General features: G+C 40.5%; 1 protein-coding gene across 2 annotated transcripts in view; it reads left to right on the forward strand.

Annotated features, from left to right (window-relative positions):
* Window positions 1-26,551, forward strand: part of cspg4 (chondroitin sulfate proteoglycan 4) — a 76,861-nt gene that overhangs the window by 40,808 nt on the left and 9,502 nt on the right. For both annotated transcript variants that reach the window (XM_040026298.1, XM_040026299.1), the window contains exons 2-7: window positions 6,218-6,381; window positions 9,654-13,190; window positions 14,557-14,745; window positions 14,945-15,220; window positions 20,143-20,319; window positions 26,325-26,523. In XM_040026298.1, coding sequence (XP_039882232.1) covers window positions 6,218-6,381; window positions 9,654-13,190; window positions 14,557-14,745; window positions 14,945-15,220; window positions 20,143-20,319; window positions 26,325-26,523 — 4,542 coding nt within the window. The remainder of the gene's footprint in view (window positions 1-6,217; window positions 6,382-9,653; window positions 13,191-14,556; window positions 14,746-14,944; window positions 15,221-20,142; window positions 20,320-26,324; window positions 26,524-26,551) is intronic.

Genomic DNA, 26,551 nt, shown 5'->3' on the forward strand with positions numbered 1-26,551 from the left:
AGAAAAAGGCCCAACCATTCAAGCTACCCATCCATTACATGCTGCGCTCTCAGATTATTTTTTTCACCTTTAAGCTTCTTTTCAATCAAGCACTGTAGGTTAATGAAAATCCTCAGTTGGCCTCTAATTAGATTTCAGATGTGAAAGCACAGAAGGACAGTACACTTTCTTTACTGAACGATGCGAAAGATATCACTGTAAAAAAAAGTCTTATATTTGATAGTTTGTATGCAATTTCTTCCTTCCTGTCTGCTCCCTTGACACACTGTTGCAGTCACTTCTCACATGTGAGACTTCATTAAATGTCCTTCAGCTCCATAAACAATTTCAGGAGCTGAGGGAAAACAGAGAAAGGCATAGCTACATGTATAAATAATCACACGTTAGAATATCTCTTTCAAAACATGACAAAAGAAAGTGTGTGTGTGCTCAGGCGTAGTGAGGTCCATTTATTGTTAGGGGGATTGCAGGTTGAAATCCTATGGGGCGGTCCACTCCTCTGATGTCACGGAGAGATTATTTTAACAGGACTCACTGTGCGGGACCTTGACCATGGTTTCCGTAGCTCAGCTGGGCTGACAGTGGCACGCTTTGTATTAGTCAGTCATAAACTACAGCAGAGCCCTAAATCACTACAATGCATCCGTTCATGGCTATGTTTGTCTTACAATGCTGTTCGGTGAGTGAGATCATCAACTGAAGTCATTAGGACGGACAAGTCTTTTAGCCGAGTTTTAGGAGCCAAGAGCCTGCAAATTAATCAAACACCTTAGTGGTTGGCAAATTGAAATTCAGGAAAAGCATAGCTTGAAAATTTGAGAATGTCCCATTGTGTGCTTTTAAACTACCATAATATATCTTTGTCTGCTGTGGCCTGAAAGAGTTCAGTTAGCATTTAAGGGTAATGAAGCCCAACTTTTGAGGGGATATTTTCCCTGAAAGCTGTGCAAGAGAGTGTACATGCTGTAAAAAGGCGTTCGTGGCAACTTTCTGGAGTATACAACAAGACTGTTCTTTGGCTTTCCAGTCATGGGATTGGATGTTACGCAGTGGTAGGGTACTCCCCTATAACCCCCTTCTTTTTTTCCTTCTTCTATAAAAAGACAGATAGAAATATCTCTGTCAGTTTTATGTGTTTTTATTTATTTGTTTGTTTGTTTGTTTATTCATTTGAAAGTCATTAGTCTTCAGTTACACTAATTAAAGACACTGCCACTTTTATGTCATTCCAAAGGGAGTGCTTTTCCTTTCATTCTGCATGGAGACCAAGCTTTTCAGAGCAGAGCACAAATCCAGACAGCATGAGTCTTTCACATCCTCCACTCCACGCTTTGTCACAAGTCCATTTACCTAAGCTAAAATTACATTGCACTTCCATTCTCTTTTCACAGAGAAAGGTCATAATTTTTCGTTGCTGCCGCTACCCCTTGTCTGTTTTGTAAGCGTGCGTTTTATAGAGAGACAGCCTGAAAAGTTGTAGGTTATTGCCAGGGAGGAGGCTTCCAGCTGTGGCCTCCACAAGCCTTTTTTTAAGTATTGTACCTCTTCAATCTGGCTGTGATTGGAGTGTCTCAGAGGGATGCAGAAGTGGATAGGGATTTGAAAGGGAGGGAGGGGGCTAGAATTATGCAGCCTGCTTTCACGCTAGCATAGCTGGGTCTGAGAAATGGCTCCTTAAAGCCTGTAAAAGTGTGTCCCTGGTGACTTCTGAAAAGTCTGGAAGGGATCCTCATAAAGCAGCACTGTCAAAGTATGTAGAGTTGTGGCTCAGCTCTCTGCTGTTTAAAAGCACTGGAGCTAGGACTATTGTCTTATGGAGAGTGCTGTATTCAGTCTCTAAATGTTTTTGCCAAAATGCTCACTTCCTGAGCACATTTTAAGAACGTCTTGATGCATCCTCAATCATCCAGGTAAGTAAATCTCCAAAAGTTGATTCTGTTCATCTGGACGTAGCGTTTTGTTCCTTCAGTGGGCTGGTTTCAGTCATTATGCAAATGTACTGTTTATAAGATTGGGGAAACCTGCAGTCAGCTGAGACTGAAGAAGTTACTTGGATGAGTGACGAAACGTTTCTCCCACTGAAAACGTTACGTCCAGATGAACAGAATGAACTTTTGGAGACATTTTAAGAACATTTTTCTTCTGTTGGAAATTTTTTTTTTTTTTTGGAAAACTGTATTAATATAGTGAATCTGAATGTTTATTGAGGGATGACAATGTCATCCAGTGGTTAGCACTCTTGTCTTACAACAGGAAGATTCTTGATTTGAACCTCCTGGCTGGGTGGGGCCAACAGCTGGAGTTTGATGCTTCCAACAAGTTGGTTCTGACATATAGTTATGACTTACAGCACACCCTATATCAAACTTATGGTATATTAAGAATATTATGTTAATTATATAATGCTGCTTTCATTATGCTCAGCAGCATATTTTATTTAGCATCTGTCAAAGCAAAGAATTGGAGGGAGGTGGCTGGGGTGGATGGTGGGCATATGAAACACAGGCTCTGTAACTGTAGTAAAGGATAGTAAAGAAATCCATTTAAAGAAAGGTTGCAGCTTTAGTGCAGTGTTGAAACGCCATCCATCCTCTTCCACTTTGATATTTGAAATACTCACAGCTGATACTTGGCATTTTGATTTGATAAATAACAATAAATTATCAAGGCTGTTCACTCAGCTGATTAGTTGTAATGTGCAACTTCTCCTGTTCTCTTCCAAACCCTAACAGTACATTGAGCTGTCTGCAGACACAATTAGAAAACAAATGTTTACCACAGGTCTAAGTGCTATTGACCCTTGCAAAGGATTATAATTGTTTCGTGGTAATGACTGAGTTGCCATGTGGCAAAAACAATATTGCACTTATAAGCTCTCAGGCTCTGTCTGTGGTTAGCAGACTCTATTCTTCATATCCTTGAGCCATCATGCCCTGTTGCAGTAGGCAAAACCCAGCAAAGGAAAGAAATGGCAAACATAACCTCTATTTATAGTCAATCTAACCATAGCTTAACCATGGGTTACGCAAGTAGGTGGTTTGTTTGGATTCCAAGCAGTGTTACCATGACAAAATTTGAGAAGAGAACCACACACAAGGTCCTTTCTTCTGCTAAATATTTCAAACAAACAGAATAAGTACAATAAATAAAATAGCATTATTCTGTTTATGCAGTTAATACAAACTTCAAGGATATCGGTTTTCACAATTTTCTGCATATAGTTTAAAGATTTCCTTGAGTGACTGTAATGAGTCATTTAACACCCTGAATCCTTAGTTCATGTGTATCTGCCACATCTTCACACTCACTTAAAGTAGGACTAAAGCGATTCTGACTGATCAGTACGGACATGTCACAGGACACAAAGTCGTCTCACTGTCTCCGGCACTTGTGGTCAGCGTGTCTCTCTTCCCTATAGCTTTTCCGGACATGTGTCACTAGCCTGGGACCAAAAGAGGATAGAGAAGAGGAGGAGTAAAGGGAGAGGAAGACAAAAGGGTAATTCATCCAGTGATTCTTAAAAGGGAGGAAGACTCAGTTTCCTCCGAGCATTATAAATACAAGAGCAGTCAGTCATCAAATTATAGCCATCTGCATTGGCCTGAGACCAGGATTCTGCTTGACACAGAATGGTTTGTGTTAAAGTGGTGTTAAGGGGGAGGTGTGGTAGTTGAAGCTTATCAGAGACTGTGCTCTTGGGTGGTTAAACTTCAACACACAGACTGACACCAAGTGTGGCAGAAGAGCCACAGCTCCAGCTTACATCCTTTGGGAGCAATGATGTTCCTTTCTGTATGATGATGCCTTGTCAGCAAAATCCCCTCAGCTAGTTCCCATCTACATCCAGCACTGAGTGCCTGGAAGATGGAGACTGTGGCTTAGTCTTATACTGCAGGAAAAGAGAAGAGAGGAGGTTTGTGTGATGTACAATTCATTTTCTGTCATCCTGGAGGTATCTCTTTGCAAACATATTAGGAACTGTTAACACTGAACAGGTTTCACCAAGGGTGCAGAGACAAAAGAAGTGCCACAGAGCGAGACATTTATACAGATAGCATGTTGAAAATGTGCTTTTCCTACATGAAGCCTATTCTACACAGAGCTTTACACAGCTTAGATGGAGAACTAATGAATTCCAGGTCCAGGTACACTGCAGAGAGTAAAGCTTTTGTGTGTATCATTAGAAAATGTGCTCCTTTTTCCTGAAGGCAACAGCAGCAAGCTGAATTTGAACCAGAAAATCCCCAGGCAGAATTGTCTTGGCATCGCTCTCTCCTTCAGCTTTTTATCCCCATGCTCAGTGAACAATCCAACAAAAGCTCGGGTTTAAGAACCATGGAGCTCATTGCGATTTTCTTTGTTAATGCAATTGCCTGTAAGAAAAGATTCTGTTCCCCCATTTTTCAGTTTCAGCCTAGAGGGTCCTATGCAATTAGCACTAGTATTTCATTTAGAATACCTTAGCTTTACCAAAAACTCTCTGAACTGTACTATAATAGCCTCTGGCACAGTCAGTAACAGCTAACGACAATAGACTCCAAAAAGTGACATTTTGCAAATGAATGATGTGTAACTACAACAATTTCTTCCAACTCTCTTGTACAAATGACATTTCCATGTTCTGTAACATTTCCTTGTTGAGTTGCCAGGGCTGGTTTCATTGTCATTGTGATTTCTTTCACTTTTCTTTGTTGTTATTCACACAGTATGTATTACAAAGTTTAACATGTGATAATGTCAAATCCACGTGTGATATCCGTGGCGTTTCTGTGACTGCAAAAAGTCTCTCTGTGTGCTTGGCCTTGTGCTTAGACCATTCATCACTGACTTTGTTCATGACAGAGCAGCCCTGGACCCAAAACTAAATGCCTCTTAGTTAAAACGCAGAACCGTGGGCGTGACGATAAAAGCTTTGCTTTCGTTCTTGCTGACATCAAAATGATTGTCTTTGTTTACATTTTCAATGTTTGTTGCAGATCCGCAATGGAAAGGCTCACTTACAGGATGAGAGACAAAAGGACAAAGTTAGCCTTCAGTGTTTTGAAGTTGGCAGCATGACATTAATGTAGACGCAACCCAGACATAGGCTGTCCTTTACAGACACACACACACTCATTTGTTTCAGCCCTGAGAAAGTACTTTTTTCCATTTATAGTTATGAATGTGAATTCTCGAGCCTGTCATATTTTCTTCTCCTCTCCTTAATGCCCTATCGCACGAAGCCTGCTAGGTTAGTTGATGCTGCTGCTGATTTTGAGGGAACATTTTGTCCCTCATGATCTCCCAGGAATTTACGAACTTTGACACAACACTGTCTCTATCTCTCTGCTGGACTATTCCAAATATTCCAAAGCATTAGCACTGGCCGATCAGAACATTGCTTTCTTCACTGTGAGCTTCTGTGTCTTGGACTATCACCCTTGTGATGGCAAGTGGGCGACTAATTCTATATCTCTTGGCTAAAGCCATGAAAAACCCATGGCTGAGGAAACGGGTTGTTGGAGGTGGTCCAGTTTAATTTCAGAGCATGTGCACTGGAAAATAATTGACTTCCTCCCTGGTTTACATTTTGTCAAGGGCTCGAGAGAGCACAGTCCGGGGCAGGTGGCTGAATTAGCATATCATTGAAAATGAGACAGCTCAAGCCTGGGAAATCCTGCTCCCCATGACTCTATGTGCCCGGAAAAATCTCCGCAGGGGTAATGACTGATGTCTCAGTGAGAGAATCCCTTTGAGGCCACAGGAGCTCCTCTTCAGCCAGGAGCAGCTGGAGGACACCTGATAATATAGAAATCAGTGCCTGAGAAAGTTGCACTGTAACATGAGACTGTATTAAAAAATGCTCCTCTAATTGGTTTCGCCAAACTTCCACATCAGAATTCAGGGAGTTGCCAGTCAACAGCTGTAGGATGAGTTGATAATGTGTCATCCTGTGCAGGTATCTTTTTGTGTGGGCCACTGTAGTAGGCCATGTTATGCTTCCACAGTGCAGACAATGCAAATGATCATGCAAATGAGGCTATTTTATGTTTAGCTACAAAAGTTTTGGTGCTTTTTCCTAGAGAAATGACAAACAAGACATATGGTGCAAAGTGAAAGAAAATACGTGTCCGTGTATGTATCCGGGGTATAAAAACAGAAATGTCTTTGATGTCTAGGATAACATGATCCATATATTATACTTTCAGATGCTATAACCCACATTCACTCTTCACAGAATCCTACTTTGGGGACAGCTTCTGCCATTTAAACGCCTTCCAAGATGTCTCCACCTTCCAGTTGTCACTAAAGTTCAAGACAAGTCGACGAAGCGGGCTGCTACTCCTGGCTGCTGGGAACGAGGACTACCTGTTCCTTGAGCTCCAAAATGGGAAAATACAGGTGCGGATTTAGAAATGGCAATAATCTGAGCCCTTAAAACTCTTTTTAAACAAAGCAGTGTTGGCACCCATTGGATAACCAATTCAAAAACAGAGCAGTTGTTCAAAAGAAGAGGCTAAAACAGACAACTGCATTTCTATTTGCAGCTCTATGGGAAAATCAAGTCTAAGGACTCAGAAAGAACAAAAACACCTTGAAATCAGCATAACTTATTGTATTTGTGTAGTTCCACACTTCAACTTCAGCTACAGTGCGAAATATGTTATTGTCAAAGTCACCTATGCATAGTACAGAGAGTCCTGTTTCAGAATGTTTTGTTATAGTGAAATAATAAACAGCTAAAGTGATTTACATGGAGAAATGACCTCAAAATAGTCATTTAATCAGGGTAATTTGCTTAATTTGTCACATTCAATCCCAAAGAGATCACGAGTGAAATTACTAGAAGAAACAGAATGTGTTATGAATGGGTTATGAACTACGTGACCTTTAAAGTAGTCGTGAACTCTGTTTCAATTCAATGAGCTATTACTTCATCGTGAGTCCCTCTAAAACAGCTGGATTGATTAGATTCTTTTGGGGGGTTTTGTCTTCTCTAGTTCTCTCACTTAAATGAAAACTGTTTATGTCTATTATAAATAAATAATAAATTAAAGCAGTAAAACTCTCATCAGTTGCGGTGCGACCGAGACATACAGACTTTTCCCAGAAGGGACAATATTGCTGCATTTTCAGTGAGGAGAAATCAAAGGTTATTTGTAATAAAAGGAAATATTACTAGTCGACGTTTTTCAGGGATATCAGATACATTGAACAAATAGAGTCGAGGCGCCACAAAAATGAAATTGCCTTTTCTGTGAGGGATGTTGAAGAATCATGTAGTTCAACATTTTTTAAAGAACATTCTGATCTCTGATTTTATTAGTGAAACTTCTGGGAATTAATTCATTTTCTAAATGAGTTAATTACTTATTAATTATGACTTCTTCGTCATTTGCTTGGGTTTTGTCATACACTGCTTGAATGTTCTATATTGTAAAAAAAATTTAATTTGTCTTTGATTAGCCAAATAATTAACCTGCAATCAATTGTAACTGACAGGATCTGGCAATGATAATGACCACAGTTCATTTATGACAAAACGTTTGAGGCAACCACTGATTTCTTTATATTTCTTGGAAAATGGGAAATTGGTGGAGTGTCTTATTGAACCCAGAAAATACAAACGTACATGAAAATACAGTATATAAGGAAAAAAACTGCTTTTCATTCTGTTCTCTGACAAGATGATCCCACACTGCTTAAAGAACGTTGAGGTCTGGGCTTTGGGGAGGCCAATACATGACTGACGGTGTCACATTGTGTGTTTTTCCGTTCTGGTATTCTTTTAGTGAATTGGCAGTATCATAGTCATGGTGAAAAACGAAGCCATTGCCAAACAGACAGCTTTAAGATGGCACTGCATGGTGTAAACTGCCAAATCTGACTGTACTTTTCTTCTTCCTTAATTTCAATTTTGACAAGATCCCGAACACCGCTGACTGAAATGCAGCCCCCAAGCCATGACTCTCTCCATGCTGATGATTTAAACCAAAATGTACAAATTTGGATTCATCCCTCCATAAGAACTGTTCCCACTGATTTTCAAACCATTTCTTGTGTGATTTGGCATAGCTCAACCTTTTCTCCTCATTTCCTTTCCTTAAGGACACCCAACACTCCAGTAAGACCATTTCTGATGATGCCTCAGCAAACAGTAGATGGACTAGATGCATTTCTGAAGTCCTGTGTAGGATCTTTGCTGGATTCTTTGTATTTTGTGTAGCCACAGTACTGGCTCATTCCTTAAGTTAGATGCTTTTTTTTAATGCTTTAATGAGTTATAGGTTAGTGTTAAGTAGCTCAACAAACAAATAATAAAAAAGCATTATTTTGAAAGTGGTCAGGTACAAGGACTAGACTGAAAATGACCCAAAAAAGCAGCCAATGTCAAAAAAGAAAGTCTACAAAATGATTGCTCCAGACCAAAAACGAGGGGTGACTGAAAACCTTTGCACAGTATATAGGCAGTGTTGGGAAGGTTACTTTTAAAATGTATTCCATTACAGAATACAGAATACATGCCCCAAAATGTATTCTGTAACGTATTCCGTTACGTTACTCAATGACAGTAACGTATTCTGAATACTTTGGATTACTTAATATATTATCATGCTTTTTACAACAACGTGAATGTACTATTGCTGTGTGATTTATTACTATTACTGAAGGTCCGCGACTCCGAACTGTAGTAAAGGGACCTCTGACTAATACGGCGGGGTCCCTGTCGGCTTGTAGCCGAAAAATAGCTTTACTTTGTTGTGTGGGTCAACTTTTCTTGCAAGAGACAGAGAGAGGCGTTGAAAGACTGCTCCAACGGAACTTATTGTTTTCGGAGGAAAACACGAACACGGTGTACAGTCGAGTCTTAATAGCTTACTTACAACTGGGCTCGTCAGGCACTCTTCTTGGCTGCAGTGGTTATTATTATATTTACATGCTTCCAGCTCCCGTTTTTCCTCGATGACAACTCATACCTTTCCACTCCCCTTTTTCTCCCTCCTCGCGCTCACAGACCCATAACGTGTATGGCAGTCCATTCTCCCTGCAACACGGACTACACTGCCCATGATGCTACATTCTTTAGAGCTATGCTTGTAGCATTCTGCCTGTTAGCTTAGCACAACAACAACAACAACAACGAAAAGGCGCTCTCTCACCCAGGAAACACACAGTCGCAGAGAGAGAGAGAGAGAGCGTCGCCCTGTAACCATGGCAACCGTAACGCTGCCGCCTGGAACAACAGAACGTAGCTGTCAAACAAAACCCAAACAGTCCTGACCCACGACAAAATGAAACAGGAAAGTACCGCAGTGTAATCCATTTATTTCAACAAAGTAACTGTATTCTGAATACCACCTTTTTAAACGGTAACTGTAACGGAATACAGTTACTCATATTTTGTATTTTAAATATGTAACGGCGGTACATGTATTCCGTTACTCCCCAACACTGTATATAGGGTTGTTTTTTATAACCTTTTTTAGTTAAACCATAGTGAAGTAAGTCATTAATGTTAAGTATCATGTCCAGATAAGAGTGCAGAGATAAATTCATATAATAGCAGCTCCAATTAAATGCACACACAGAAATACCCAGTGTTCCACAATATACAAAAGATGCAATGCAATGTAATTTTTCAAATGAAATAAATAATGTTTGTTTCCACGTAGGCTCGGATGAACATGGGGGCTGGTGAGGTCACGCTGTCCTCATCTGAAGGAGCATACCTGAACAATCTTCAGGACCACAAAGTCTCACTGACACTGAAAGAAGGCAGGCTTACCATGACAATTAATGATGTCTTTTCAACATATGTTCCTGTGAGCGATGACGGGGGGCAGCTCAATATTGACCAGGGCATTTGGCTTGGAGGAACTGAAGACCTGCATACTTCGTACCTTAGCAATGCCATTACTCCTTTTCGTGGCTGTATGACTGAAGTCAAATTTCAATCCCATCAATTTGATATTCTCACTTCAACATTTAAACGATGCCAAGACACAAAGGAAGCCTGCAGCAATGAGTTTGAGGCTGGAGATGGTGAGACCACCAGTTTCAGCACCCCTGATTCTTTTATATCCTTCTCCACCTGGAGTGGAGGTAGTGGTTCTCGAAGGGCCTTGGAATTTCTAATGAAAACCACCATTGAAGATGCCTTACTTGTTTTCCATCCTGGCCAAGATTCGGACTTCATTGCTGTTGGTGTTGTGAAAGGCTATCTCAAAGGTTTACTGAACCTCGGTAGTGGTATGGAGGCCCTGAAGAATATGCAAGTGCGGCTGGATGACGATCAGTGGCACAGAGTTAAGATTGAGATCAGTCAGGATTCTTTTGTTCTTAATGTAGACAGCCAGTCTTCCTCCCTTTCCCTTGACCCATCACAAAAACTGGATTTGGTCGGAAGCCTGTATTTAGGGGGCATCCAGGCAAAAATGAAGGAATTCTTCCATGCCAATGGGTCATTAGGTCGCATCTATCAGGAAGATTTGACAGACGAATCCTTCATTGGATGCTTGGGAGAAATTAAAGTGAATCAGAAAGACAGAAACCTGCAGGATGCTCTGGTGACCAAAGATATTCATGTTAAATGTGAAGGAGAGGACTATGACTACTCAAATTATGACGGGGAATTAACCTCAACTTCCCCTACAATCAGTACCCCACATGTTTATATTGACTTTAATCAACAACAGCACTGCTACCCAACAGAAAACATGACAGAGTTATTTAGAAATGTGACGAAGCTTCTAGATGTCACCCCATTACAAGTGCCAGAAGGTGGAGAGGTTTTTCTTGATATCAACAACTTAAACCCTACATTTGACCTCAGTGCTGCAAACATGCAACAGTCGCAGATTACCTTTACTCTCGAGAGTCTTCCCTCATATGGCTTAGTCGATATAAACATTAACAGACAACACATTCAAAAGTTTACTCTTCTTGATATTGTCAATAAGAGAATCAAGTATATGCATGATGGAAATGAAAGGCTTGTAGATCAAATCTATTTAGAGGTGGTTGCTCAAAGTGATTTCTACCTTCCAGAATGTTTAAAAACTCCTCACAATTATGTCCTCCCAATTGAAATTCTTCCAGTTAAGGATACACCACAACTTGATATAAATGAAATCTCTGTCGCTGAAAATGGCCGCACTCATTTGAATACCAGCATCATGAGGTTGTTGGATTTCGACTTGAATTGTGATGACTTAATTATAACTGTTACTTCAGAGCCTCCCAAGGATTTTGGTTACTTAGAAGACAGAGAGAAACCAGGAGTAAGCATCTCAGAGTTCGCTTGTAAGGACCTGGAAGATGGAAATATTTATTTTGTACACAGAGGCGGTAGTACTGGTATGATGACCCTAAACATGCCTTTTGAAGGATCATCAAGCCTTTTCACTACTTTTAAGTTGTCCGTGATACAACCGGATTTAACTATGGTCACTAACTCTGGCCTTCTTTTGTCACAAGGAAGCAATGCATCCATAGACAATCACAAGTTGGCTGCTCTCGCTCATCCTCGTAATGGCGATATTGTGTATAACATCACACAACCTCTAGTGTTTGGAGAACTGCAGATTCTGACAAATGACGGAGTGTACAAACAAGTCACAACTTTTCATCAGTCTGATTTAGATCAGAAGCGCCTTAGGTATGTCAGCACAGACTCAAGTGACCAGGAAAATACTGTGTTGGAGCAGATCCAATTCAGCGCTCATCTGGGGCGGTTCTCCCTCTGGAACAATACTTTTGCAGTCATGATTGCCCCTGCTCAAGTGAAGGTTTCTCAGCTGGTACCACTGGAAATGGAGGCTGGTGAAGAGCAAACAATCACAGACCTTCAAGCTGAATTCATTGACAAAACCCCAGACCCCAGGACAATTAAATACATCCTCATTACACCCCCAACACTGGGAAGCCTCCTGTTGTCAGACAGAGAGCTGGGTGAGGGTGACATGTTCACCCAAAAAGACATTTTAGACAATGCCGTTAGCTACAGGGCTCGAGTGCGAAGAGCTGTGGATACTACAGATCAGTTCCAGTTCAAAGTCTTTGCTGAGGATCAGCACTCTCCTCTGTACACCTTTCCGATCAATATCATTGCCAGCGCTGATGCCCCTGTTTTGACTAATAAGAAGTTGGTTGTGTTGGAGGGCAGTGAGCATGGTCTTAACAAAAACTACCTTTGGCTGGAGTCTTCAAGTTCTGTTAATTTCCTGTATCGGGTGACTCAAGAGCCAAAGCATGGGCGGCTAATAAGGGATTCCCCACCTGGAGTTGCTAGATTTGAGGGGGCGATAAGAGTTTTTAGTAATGAAGATATTGAGTTTGGAAGGCTCGTTTACAAGCACGATGGCTCCAAGACAAGCAGTGATGAGTTCCATTTTTTGGCAAATGAAGAAAATGCAGAGAGAACTGTGAGCGATGTTTTCAGAATATCAATCCATCCCAAAAATGAGCATGCTCCTGTGAGGACAGTGGATAAAGTCTTCAATGTGGTCCGTAACAGTCAGCGTCTGCTAACAACAGATGTCATTCAGTTCAAGGACAATGACTCGGGTTTCAATGACAGTCAAATCGTCTACGCTCGTGAGGGAATCCTTTCGGGCAATATTGTCTCAACATCACAGCCATCACAACCCCTTTTCCGCTTTACACAAGCCGACCTGAAAGATAAGAAAGTCTTATTCATTCACCACGGAGCAGATCGGGAGCGCTTTTCACTCCAGGTGTCAGATGGCTTCCACAAGACCACTGCGGTGCTTGAGATCCAGGCAGGTGAACCCTACCTGCGAGTGGTGAACAACACAATCATCGTCATCGATCACGGAAGCACCAAAACCCTTAATACCACCCTGCTGAGTGCAGAATCCAACATGGACATCAGACATGACAGTGAGATTATGTTTCAGATTACATCCCCACCCAAGGATGGCAGAATTATTGTGAGTGGGATTGAGGCATCAGTTTTCACAGAGGAAGACCTGAAAAAGGGTGTAGTCTCATATGAGCACAATTATGAGAGTCTGAGGTCCAAGGACTCCTTCAGCTTCACTGTGCAGGCAAATGGACTTTCCGAAGAGGGCACGTTCAGGATTAAAATATTTAAGCAAGGTTACTTGTCTGAGCCTGAGGTGGTCGTCAATGCCATCATCATTTCTTACGAAGGAGAGCACACCATAATCAGCAATGATCATCTCAAGGTACTGTTTACTGATTCTGTAATTACAATACTTTTTTGTATTAAGAGAGCTACAGTCAACAGTTTGCTTTGCTGACATTCAAGTTGTGCAGCACGTATTTGCTTTTATTAAATAAGAAAGACTATGTAGTAGATATGATCTTCATATGACAGAAATATCGTCTTTAGAAACATATTTTCTCTTTGTGAAAACGATCTTTCCCATGAGTCACCAAGCAGACCCTGCTTTTAATCTATATTATAACCACATGAAAGCAGGGCTAAATATGACTTTACAGTCGCTGCTTTTAATTTGGTTTATGTACTAAATTGCACTCTATTAAGTGCAGAAAACAGAGCACTAAGTATCCCCCGAGGAGCTTCCTGAATCCCACTGTAATTTATAAGATGAGCCTGCATGCAGTTCATCATGGAAGCAATTAATGCAGTTTAAAATGCTGATCCATTCATTGCAAGATATATGTAAGACCTTGACTAAGGTCTAAATAATAAATAAAAAAATCTGAACATACACTGGTTTTACAGTATGAGATGCATATTAAATATACAGTGCTGACTGCACAGTATACACAGTACTGAAATATGTATGGAACAAAGCCTTGACAGAATGGCCTTTACAAGAGGTAAAATATTGACTTTATTTCTGGGAGTTTTTCCAATGTGTGTGTCTGTACAATGAAATGAAAAGCGGTATGATCTTTTGAAATATTGCCGTAAGTGAGTATGGCTCCTAAAGACTCCAAGGCTCCGCGCAGGCTCGAGATTAAAACTTCTCAAAGCGAGATGACCATAAATCTGCCTGCGCGTAAATCTGCAGCACGGCTCTAACTGTTGCCAAATGTCACAAATGTCTATTGAAGTTTCTGTTCACAATGCTGTCTAACAATGTGTCTTAAGTCTATATTAGACACTATAGCAGGGCTATTAATTATATATTGTGAACTAAAAATACAACTAAACTGTTTTAATGCTACAGAGAACAACTGTACTGTATATTTGTGTACGCAATTGTGGATGTTCAAACAGGGGAACAACAAAATAGCTGCAGTTTTTCAGTGCTGCCACTTCCAATCTAGATTTTCCAGAATTTTAGCCAAGTAGCTAATTTCTTGGTTTTGCTAACTCTTGAGGTTGTGCAATATTCTTTACATTTTGCCCAGAACAAAGTAGATACCATACTTCAAAAGAGTTAGAAACAGCAAAAGATTTAAACATTTTTTCTTACTCATGCAATGCTACAAATGTACAGGGTTCTTCCAATGCTCGCTATGTACAGTCTGCATTATTGTCAAGCTACTGTACCAAACACTTAGGATACATAAAAATCTTGAATATTAAATTAACAGGATATACCTTTGGCTTGTTAGGTGGAGCAAGCTGACATTTTGCCCAGTGAAATGATCTTCACAATCAAAGAACCGCCTCAGCACGGTCATGTGGTCAAGCTGACAACCAGTCCAGACGCTGAGGCCTCACCTGTCCTCGACTACATCCACTCTTTCACTCAGGAAGATATTGATGAAGGACACATTCTCTACGTGTCTGCACCCACCCAGGTTTTGCTTTGTTTTTTCCTTTCTTTCACTAAACGTATTCAGTTGTAATTAGTCAATTACTTCTTCTTAATCCCGTTCCCTTTCATATTCACAATGAAACTAAAACTAGACGAAAGGCGACCACAGCTTCTGACAGTTTTAAGGTACAAGGTTTTTCTCTGAACATCAATAAATTATTTCCTACATTTATCTCTTTCAGCGGCATGATGTCTTCACACTGGATGTCAGTAATGGTTTTAACACAGTGGAGAACCTGCAAATGTTTGTGAACATCGTGCCCCGGATAATCCCTGTCCAAGCCCTCAACTTTACTGTGAAGGAGGGCCTCAGCAGAGTAATTAATGCAGACATTATTAACATCTTGGACCCCTTCTACAACTCATCAACCATTGACATTTCTGTGGATGAACCACCACAACACGGGGATATCCGCTCCTTGAGTGGACAGGAGCTTTCTTACTTTTCATTAGAAGAGGTAAGCAGACAAAGCACATCGTTAATGAGCTCTTCTGCTCTATGCATGTCATTTTTGACGTTCATTATTTGCAGTACATGCGTACACCAATGATACACTTCCATTAACTGTGACTACCTGCCAGAAATGTCTAACCTGCCAGCATCATGAGGAACGAGCACGTGTAGGAAGAAGAATCATTATTGTAGCTACTCGGAAAGTGGGTTTTGAAGTTCTATTAAAAATCTGACATTTGTTGTTGCCCTGCAAATTGGCAGGAAGAAGCAGTGCAAACTTTTTATTTACCAAATGGCTGCTTGCACCAAATGGTTAGCTTATGTGCAACACATGTGTTGCCAAGTGGCCCAAAACATTTGATTTTCAGTATAACATTGTAAGGATTAAACAGATTTCTTTGTGTCTTGTGTCCATACAAGGAACCTGAATTTCATTTGGACAAAGATTCATATATTTTTGTCACACTGGGTCCAAAAATATTCTCACAAGAAAAAAAAAAGCCATCAATGGGCAGTGTAACATCTTTCTCACACTAGTAGGAAAGGGCAGTTGTTCAAGAGGATTACCACAACAATGCGTCACTTTGGAACTTTTCTCAGCTACTACTCGGTGCTGTTTGGATTTGTGTAGCTACACCAGATGGAGAGAGGAGAGAAAATCTGGGAGCTTCTGCAGCACAGCTAGCTCGTCTCACTCCATGTGGTTCAGACACCCCAGCTTTAGGAAAATATGAAAAATGCATGAGTAGTTACCGGTGGAAAAACCTCATGCATTCTGAATGGACCGCATAGTTGAGTGGAGCTAGTTAGACATATATCTTATAGCTCCTACATCTAACCCACTGCTCTGCTCTACTTTGCTGAAGCATTGTGGAAAAACTGACGATGCCTTTGGAGCGCCTGCAGCCAAAATAAACTGGCTTGCTAAATTCCTATAATAATATGTGAGTGCACACAAGCTCTCCCACACTTTACTAGACTCACTCATGTTGTGTCTTTAAGAGTCTAATGTGCAGCTCCAATGAGTCTGCTGCAATGAACGCTGGGAGAAAAAAAAATCGTGATACTTTTTTTGACATATTTGTACTTTTTCTTTAATTTTTCTTCAAATGTTATACTCAGAGAATCCAGTCCAGTTAGTTATCCCAAATAAGAATTCAGGTTCAAGCCTAATTTTGAATATTTTTTGAGTCAAGCCGCAATTATTATAAAATAAATATAAAATAAATATTTTAAATATATATAAACATTATAATATATAAATAAAATAATAAAAGAAAACAGCTTAGAGGGGAAAAAAGCTAGTGCCGTTTTGTTCTGTTCTGTTAGCACAATTAGCCACACAGCAGGTCATGTTATTCGTTAGATAATTGTAAAATACTCCAAAACATAAAGTCAAGAAGTCCAGCTGAATGACTTGAATTAGACGAGGTGATGATCAGTAGACAGCTCGCAGCGACAGTCACCTTTCACTCTAAGCAGGCGTGCTTTTATTACACACTAATGACCAAATCTGCTTTTGTACTACGCTTTAAACATTCCTACATAAATTAGGAAATTTACAGTCGACAAGGACTGACTAGCTTTTGGAGCCAGCCTCAAGTGGCCATTAGACAAACTGCATTTTTTTGGGGACTTTGTACACTGGCTTAATTTTTCCCATCCCGAAGGTGCCACATGGGAAAGCTGTGTTTTTTTTTTCTGCTAAGTTCAATATTATTTGAAGCTCAAGCAGGAAAGTCCCCAGATGTCACTTGGGAATGCACACTGGACTTATTAGTAGTAGTGCTGCAATGAAGACATCAGTTTGGGCACTGAGGTTATGTAAGCCTACGGTTACACAGAAGAGTCTACTTTGAGAAAAAATTGTGACTCATACAGATTCACAGGAACGCCTGCCACAATAATTTCAATTAACTTTATGTGCCATGTGGTCCAGATGGAATATAAGCACAGAATCTGTCATATGAACATCCAGTAACATGAAACACTTTGTTCCAATATGTCTTTGTTTTTAATCAGTTTCAGCTTTCCATCAGGTCTCCATTAGGTCTGCAGTAACCTATTAAAGTCTGCATTGTCTTCTTTATATTTTCACACAGTGCATGTTTTCTGAACACTGCAAGCATGCCTTTGCCATTTATACTCCATAGCTCAATAGCCAACCAGACCAAGAGACTTTTCATCGGCCTAAAATTAGACTAACATAAAGTCTGCAGCTAGTAATAAACACAACCATACACATCAGCCTTGCTGAGTTGGCCAAGTGTCCAATTACCAGCAACTGTTTATTGTTCCAGCAAGCAGACTGATTTTCTCTCCGACTTTCCCTGATCAGTAATGATGATGAAGGTTGTTATTCCAAAAAGATGCCCGTCATATGGAATCCATTCGCCAATTGCTGCTCTCTGAAGCAGGTCCCTTCATCTCTGTGGCTTTCTGGCTTTTGTCTAGACAAAGATCTAATTGTTCTCTTTGCAGAGAAGTGTTCTGAATCTGTAAATGTGTCAAAAAGTATCAGCGAAAACAGATGTTTAAGTTAAATTATTCGAGCCATTCGGCAAAGATTTTAAACAAGAACGCAGAAAGGTAAAGCTCTTTGTTCGGCCCAGCCACAGCCGCTGTTTTCTATGTAGTTCCCTTAACAATGGATGACTGACTCTTTTCTGCATCTGGTTTCTCTCAAGGTGTCATCTCACTTGCTCCTGAGCTGCTATCAGACAGACATTTAAATCCTGATTATAGCCTTTTCTCGACTCTGAAAACTGGTATCATATTATCTGATTGGAGAAAAACATAAATAATACAGTGTGCGCTATAAACAATATATTCTTCTCATCCTTTTAAAATATAATCCTTTTAAAGAAAATGTTTGAAACTATACTTTGAAACACTTTCTTTGCAAAGATGTGTCCAATGAATATTAGGTTACATCTAGAAGACAGTGGGTCTGGCTTCACATTAAAAAAAAGTCTATCAAAAACTCCACTTACCAGCAACTCTACTGCCCGCTTACATACGGCAAGTTGTTTATTTAATCAATGCAAAAGACAGATCTTTATGCTGAGCTGGGGGAACTGTCTCCTGGCAAATTTGGCATATTTAACCAATTGATTTATGACCCAGACCAGAGAATAGTATTTATCTTCTCATCTACAGTAACTCCAGGCAAGAAAGGAAAAGAGCCTATTTGTAGACTGCTTTTAAAAGTTACAAAGAGCATTGTAACAAAGTGCAGTTGCAAATTGTTCCAAGCTCAATTTGGTGGACTACCCTTATCAGTGCCTTGATTTCGTTACACTTGACTGTAATAATACAGTATTGTGGATGTAGTTTTACTGTCTCACTTGCTGTGAAGAATAAGGATATTGTGCTTCATATGTGACGAACACGTTGAATCCATCCACGTTTCAAACTACAGCCCTGTGCAAAAGTCTTGAGCCGACCCTCATTTTGTTTTATTTTTCTACGAAAATGGGAAATAGCTGCAGCGATTTTGTTGAAATGCGCAAACACAAATGGAAATGCAGTATACAAAGCAAAAACAGTGTTTTCAGTAAGCTTGAAAGTCAGTATTTGATATGACTACCATTATTCACAATCTGAACTCCCTCAAGCAAGCTTTCTTATAATTTATTTAACCAGTAGTCAGGAATAGTTCTCCAGATTTCTTGAAGGACATTCAAAGCTTTGGATGTTTCTGAATTTTGTTCTCTGAAAAAGATGATCCCACACTGCTGTTTTTCTCTCCAGGTATCCTTTGTTGCATTGCCAGTGTGTTTGGGATCACTGTCATGATGAAGAATGAAGTTGTTGCCAATCAGACATTTTCTGTCATTTTCTGTATCGCAGTCATTTCCAAACTGTGGTATGCGCACCACTGGTGGTACGTGGGCTCCCTCTAGTGGTTTGCGGGAAGTCTCCCCCCAAAAATTAAGATTAAATAATATAGCATGTTCTTATTGAGGGATTTCTGAAAAATTTAAACGTACAGCTCTGCTATCACTTCTGACATAATTGAAGACAGAAAACAGCAGTGACGTTTGTATGGTTACTGAATTTGGGCTAGCTGATATAATGATGTGCCACATGGTGGCTAGCTACGCAGCTATGGTTAGCATAATGCAAACACATTGAAGCTGGAGGATGAAAGCTAACTTTTTTCCATTTAATAAAAGTTAACATGAGGGTTCCTGATGGTTAGGGACAAATGCAATCACATGGCAGGATGCTGTAAACGGACCAAACTTCAGTCAGGAAAATACTGAGATAATTGCTGTAGCAATACCAGCAATTGGAACCAAAAATTAGAATTCATCACTCCATCAAATCTGTTGCCACTGATTTTTAGTCCAGTACTTGTCTAATTTTGCATTCCTTGTCCTTTTCTCTGTGTCTCTTCCTTAAGAATGGTTCTTTGTTGTCTGTCATATGTTGACCTGTCACCTTGAGTTAGCTGCATTTTGTTATAATTAAATGATAGGTGTTAAGTGGCTTAACAAAAAAAAAAAAGAAAAATAAAGCATTCCTCTGACAATGCACAGCTATAAGTAATGGTCTGACAATGAGTGGCAATAGATTTTATGGAGTGATACATTTTTGGTTCAAAGTTTGGAGCCAGTAGCTAAGGTCTTTGAAATACCTTGAGAAAACTATTGTTCAAGATCACTTTGAGGAATGGCTCAAGACTTTTGAATAATGCTGTGTGCAGGTCATGATCTTGAATTCCTCCTAAAAGATTTATCCAGGTTTATAGAGAAGTTACGGCTCCCTGGTTTCCACTGTGTACAGATGCTAAGAGACACAGTCACACTGTAAAATTGAATCCCACCTTTGAAATTCATCTAACCTTTTATTATGTGTTCTGCCACTCATGATTCATGATGAGATCTATATAACAACTGGCATCCTTTTGGTCTCTTGCAGATGAGACGTGGAGAAGTCTACTACATGCACGACAGCACAGAGAGCACCGAGGACAATTTTACACTTTCGCTCTCTGCTTATGACATTGACCGCAGGAGCCTCCCTTTCACCATCTCGGTTACTGTCATACCTGTCAACGACGAGCCCCCGAAACTGACGCGCAACACCGGAACAGAGGTAATACTTTGCTCTTATGAACGTGTGATAGGTGACCAATTCTCCCACATGCTCGTCAAGCCAGAAAAGTTAACATATTGAAACTCCCTTATGCTTATAAAGTGTTGTACATTTTACCCGATAACAATTCAAGCTGACCACCAGCTTTCATTCCCTGTGAAAGAGAAAAGAGCACATGTTTATTGCAGTGTTTCAAACATTATTATTGGAGCAAGTTATTAGATGAAAGTGTATGTATTTGGTCTCTCTGCTGCAGTATGCAGGAAGAGAGACCTAGTTTGACTCGTGCATGCGTGATTGACAGGCTACAGGCATTACCACCTGCTTCAAACTCTGGTCTGATGCTCAAGCCGCGCAAAATATGAAAGAATGACAGATTAATGGCTTTATAACGGTTGATGAGATTCTGGCGTGCTGAAAGGCGGTCAATTTAGCAGAATTACCCCATAGTGCTTTGTGCTTTAGTCTTCATTTAGTTTGATTTTCCAACAAAATAACAGACAGATCTATCTATCTGTAGAAGCTGATAGATTAATCTTCTCTGAATGAAATGTGTAGGCTTTGCTGACAGTTCTCACATCCATACACTATAGTTTCAGCTGCAGTAACAGTCCAAAATCATGAATCTTGTATGACCTGCATATAAAATGTTCTCCACGCAGTAAGGCAAACGAATGCATGGAATTTGTACATCGAGTCTGAACTATACAGATCTCAGACATGCACCGTCTCCCTAAGAGTATTTGCTTTTTTAATAAAGTGAAAATTCAGAATGTAAGTTGTGCAAAGTCACGTTACAATAGAAGGGCAGTGATTCACCACTGTGTGCCCACTATAAAGCGTCAGGCAGAATTTCAGGTATACATTTCTGAGTATGTGTCTACATTTTGATCCTGTACTGTCACTTTTCTGAGGGGTAAGTTGTGCTTGGGTTCCAAGTGAAATTACAGCATAACGACACAGAAGTTTGATGGACGTGCATATTTGCTTCTCCCCGGTGATTTGGATAATGTTTCATAAGTTGGTAGTGGCAGACTGTCAAAGAACGAAGCACCTCCGCACTGAATTCTTAGAACTTTATGTTGTAAGAAGAAAGGTGTATGTTTGAATGACTCTGCTGAAGGCTTATAATGAGTTTGTGGCAAGCTTTTAAACTGATTTACGTCAGTCATGAAAGAAACGTTTAGGGGGATGAATAACGTAGATTCTACAGCAGGAGTAGTCACGCAGTCGGAAAAAGTCGACAGTAATCAGCTCACAGAACTGGAAACCAACTGTGTCATTCAGCCCTCCCCGCTCTGCCTGTGGCTCCTCGTCTCCCTGGCAACCCGTATTTTTGGAAAACCAAGATGGTCGATGAGACCGCGGCTTTCTGGCAGAGTGAGGGCAGCATCCAATCCCTGCGACTCCTCTGCTGCGGCTGCAGAATGTAACATAATAATATGTGGATGTCTAACCCGCACAGAGCAAGGGGCTGGCCCAGTGGCACTTGGATTGATTTAGAGCAGGAAGTGTGTGTGTGTGTGTGTGTGTTCTGTGTGTGTGTAGTGACCTCTGTAGACATGATGACTAACACGACCGTGATCGGGTTCTGCTCAGTCTGATCACATTTGGCCTGGTGTTGCAGGATACAGCTGGTCTTGATTAGAATTTAAACCCTGTCTGTCTTCGTCTGCTTCCACCTGACTTTGCTGTGTTTCTGTGCAGAAGCGCCTCACTCTACCTGCCAATCTATTTTGCTTTTGCATCTCTCACATTTTACAAGATTACTTTGACTTTGAGTGATAGCCTCATTACCCTCGCTAAGTACTTTTGTTTAATCTCTCATTACGACACAAAGTAGGAGCGAGGGCATGTAGTTAACCTGTATCTCTGAGAGGAATGGGCTGGACGAGGGGAGGAGAAATCGAAATTAAATAGCATTATTCCCGCTGTCAACTTTAGCTCCCGAGTATAGAATTACGAACACACTGGTGGATTTGTACTTAAACATGATGCCTAGGCAGTTTTGGATGCAGCTGCAAACATCTGGCGCCCCTCAGAGTCTCAGACGTTTAGAGGATGATGTTGAGTCACTGGCAAACAAAGTCATTTGCCTATGGCAGCTACTTCATTACTCCCTCAAAATGAAATGCCAGCCATTATCTCCAATCAGATTGAATTTGCGGCCCGTCCTCCTAGGTGCTAAATGCATTGATTGTTATATAAACTATCAGTTTGCGAGACCATTTTCAGATAACCTGTCCTAGATTGGCTGTGGTTGAGAATGGGCTAATGTGGCCATCTAGTGTAAAGGACCGGGAATTGCTCTGTAATAGCGTCGCTCAGCCTTCTAACAGTGTAAATTCTGTTTGCCATTAGCAAACATATACCTTTTTGTGAAAAAGGTACAGTACACATTTCAGCATTTAATTAGTATCTGATGGCTCTTGGACAACACCAGAAAACATTTGAATGGGAAACAGGGGAAAAACTGTTTGTGTACTAAATCCTGCTGGAGACCAACAGGAAAGCTTCTCATGTCAGCCTCTGGAAAACCTTAGTTAAACCTAGTTCCTATAAGAGCTGGCATTTAACAGCAATCTCTTTGTAAAGGTGAATAAATCCTGGGCTTTAGATGACTTGAGAGCTTTTCTTGAGGATGTGTTAGGCTGCTGTCGAGCAAACAGTTTTCAGCATTAACATGATTATTCCCACAGATAATTGCCAGTAGCTTGTCCCCTCAGCTTGAACGATGGGACACCAAATTTGTCTGCAATGCTGCTCAAAGCTGAGAAATTGTCCAGGTGGGTGGTGCTATTTTCAGCTGAGTCATGTCTGCATACTGTACACCGAAGGCTTCTGCGAGAATAGGGCTAAAATAGAGGGGTGGGCATGCACTGAGCAGCTGTCTCATCCATGGTGCAAAGAGGAAAAGTGGGTGTTCTGCCTTAAGGCAATCCACTTGCAAACCTCTCTGATAGAGTCCAGATTTGGCTGGGAACGTTTGGGTTAGTCTGCACTCCCCCACCATCGGTGTGCCCCCGGACAAACTATCAGACTGTGCTTTTTTGCAGGCCGCGAGAAGAAAACTGCCCCAAGGAGAACGAGCTCCTCTAAAGCCCCGTATCACAAGATCTCTGCAGGTTTCTGCAACAGCAAAGATAAAACGCTGTCCTGTTTGTTGTTGTAGGCTGATGTGATAGAGCTGTCGGTTCTACCTACCTAGCGACACATGTTTTTGCTCATCAGGGAACTGGACACTTGTAAGCTTATTGTCCCTCCTTTTTCTCAGTCCAGAACCTCTATGGTGAAAAGACCAAAAAAAAATCACCAGGTCCAGTCACAATCTCAGTCTCTGCAGGGACTTCAGCCAGCAGTGCCAGTGGTGCCACAGTGTGAGATACATGTTTAGTAGATTTTTTTGGCTCAAAATTCATGAAATTCAAGCTGACAGTTTGGGCATTATTCAAAATTTTGCCACATATTTTCTTCAAAACAACCAACTCTGCTCTCAAAGGAGTAGACATATACTCATATAGATGCCTTTCAAGCAATAACTATGTGTAACTTAGACTTTCAAAAACATTTACCATTCAAATAAATTTGGGTTCTCTTTAACTGAGGTGTCGAAACTTCTTTTGAACTACAGATGAACTTGTCGGTGCTAATTCTGTTTGACTGTACACGCACATGTTTCAGCGCAGAAATACGCAACACATGGGTAACTTTCACATGAAATGACCCCAGTCTTATTTCCTTTTTATATGTTGCAAACATAAGTCTTCTTTTATATCTTGCTTATGTCTCCTTTGTTAATAATAGACTTCTGCATATTCTAAATGCGTTTTTTATTATGCAAGGGACAAATATTGGTCTTTTCTGCCACTCGACACTGAGATTAGACATATAGACATAGGGCTTTTGTTATGAATGGGACTCTTGATTTATCTTTGACTCAAAGCCTACTTATCTTTGCGCTCATCACCATTTTTTAAGCGTTATCGTTTGAGAGCAACAAAGACAAAATCTAGCAACAGAAAAAGCAGTAAGTGTATAATGATGGATCACAGCTTTGAACTCTTGATGCAGTCTGGGCTTTGAAAGGGCTTTGATGGAGTGTCAAATTGAGTGGGATGTTATAAGCAGTGGACTGAAAGGCAACTAAATTATAGACTTCATAAAACATTTGTTATATTGCAGAACTCAGGAGGTATGTGAAAAACCAGAAGTGACATAAAGCACTTAAAAAGACAAAAGCTTCAGAACTGAAGATTAAACTTTCTCTGAAAGCGTCTATAATAGGGAAATGGAAGACATTGCGGCCCTGGGGATGTTGATTGCTTGATGAGTCTTAAGGTTTCCCTCAACATCTATTCCCTGATATTTGCAGCAGCGCCACATTTCTGGAGAATATGGAGAAAAATAGATTCAATTGGCAAATTATTTTGTACACATCTTACTAAAGATGATTTTCTGCCTGTGATTGGTTAAATTCTATTGACAGTCATATTATTTTAATTTGTCCAGTGAACACATGAGCTAGCATGACATCAGTAACAGAAGCCTTTAATGTAAAGTCCAGCAAATGGGAGGACAGGAAGCAAAACTAACCCAGAACATGATAAAATGGAGATGTTTGGTGTGTTTTTGAATCCTCATGAAAAAACAGAAGATGTGAAAGCAGTGTAGACACTTTACTAAAAGATTTTAGTACCATGGCTGTGATAATAGCAGAAAGAGTAGCATCAGTTTTCTCTTTAGACATCGTCCATTAGCAACAGGGTTTCTGATAAACAGCCACCATTAATCTGTACAGAGAAATCGGTCACAGAAGCTGAGCAACTATTTCTTTTTTTTCTTCTTTGGTAGTATCCTCATTAGAAAAGGATCCCATCGAGATAGTTTGTCTTATTTTTTTTATTTTATTTTTCACCAAAACACTCTCCAGGCTTTGGCTGTGTTCTTGTCAGTGTGTCTTAATCTGCACTTCCACCCAGAAATTCATACCGAGACTTTATGTGACACTGACAGACAGATTTGAAAAACCAGGTCCAGTCAGATGTGTCCAGTCTCCTTCTACTATGGATAATTCTTTTTATTAAGAGACGCTGTTTAGCTCACTGAAATTTGCAATTACAGCATTGAATCAGTTAAAGTAAGTGATCCTTGCGTTACTGAATGATTTTCGTTTTAGGAGGAAATGCATATCTGGTTTGACCTCACGTATTAAACAGTGATCACATGTTCTGTTTTGTCCTCAGAGGGCAATAATTGTGTCCTCCCCAGTTCGATTACCAGTTTCTGGTCACTGAGCCTGTGCTTTGTTAGGATCTGTCGCTTTCTGTCTCCCACTGACTGACACTGACCACATTAACATCTACCACCGAAGTGTCCTCTTTTCCTCTGCCCAGAGGCTTTCTGGTCTTTATCCCGGGTCTGTAAAAAGAGGGAGTGTGGTATTGAAGGGTGAGTGGCTTTCTAGATCGATATTTACTTCTCACTGCAAGGCACCCTAAGCACACTCTCCCAACTGATTCCAGCTATTTAGGAATGTCTTTCTAGAGATCTGGCCCATTTCTTTCAATTAATGCTCTTTTCAGCCATCCGACCATTAGAAGTCCATTAAGGGCCCTCCACCTAGGGAGAGTCATTCAGTCTGCACTGCTGTGTTCCATCTTCTGATAACAGGCGTGTGCAGACTGCCATGGAGAAATAATTAACCTTTTAAATTCTTACTTTGGAGCTGGCTGCTTTATGTTTCACGGATAGGCTGGGTTTTCTTTTTGTACTTACCATCAATCGATCGATCTATCGATCTATCTATCTATCTATCTATCTATCTATCTATCTATCTATCTATCTATCTATCCATCTCTTATTTTTATTTGTTATTTATGTATGTATTTTCATATATTAAATAAAATACTGCACGAAATATCATGATACTGTATTGATTTTTTTCCCCGACCCCTAAAGTGTCTTTAACTGTGTTTCTCTCTCCTGTTGTCTTTGGTATTTCACAGGTTTTTGCTGGTGAGGAAGCTGATATCACCTCCAGCATGCTGAGCACTGAGGACGCTGACACTCCCGCAGAGGAACTGGTTTACAACGTTGAAATGCCGATCAATGGGAGGGTTGCACTGAAAGAGGCGCCTGATGATGAGATCCTAAATTTTACGCAGGCTCACGTAAACAAAGGCGAGGTCGTCTTCGTCCACGAGGGTGAGATCATTAGAATTAGAGGTTAAGT

This window comes from Simochromis diagramma, unplaced genomic scaffold (genome assembly GCF_900408965.1).
Source record: "Simochromis diagramma unplaced genomic scaffold, fSimDia1.1 OVJJ01000293.1, whole genome shotgun sequence".
Lineage (NCBI taxonomy): Eukaryota > Metazoa > Chordata > Actinopteri > Cichliformes > Cichlidae > Simochromis > Simochromis diagramma.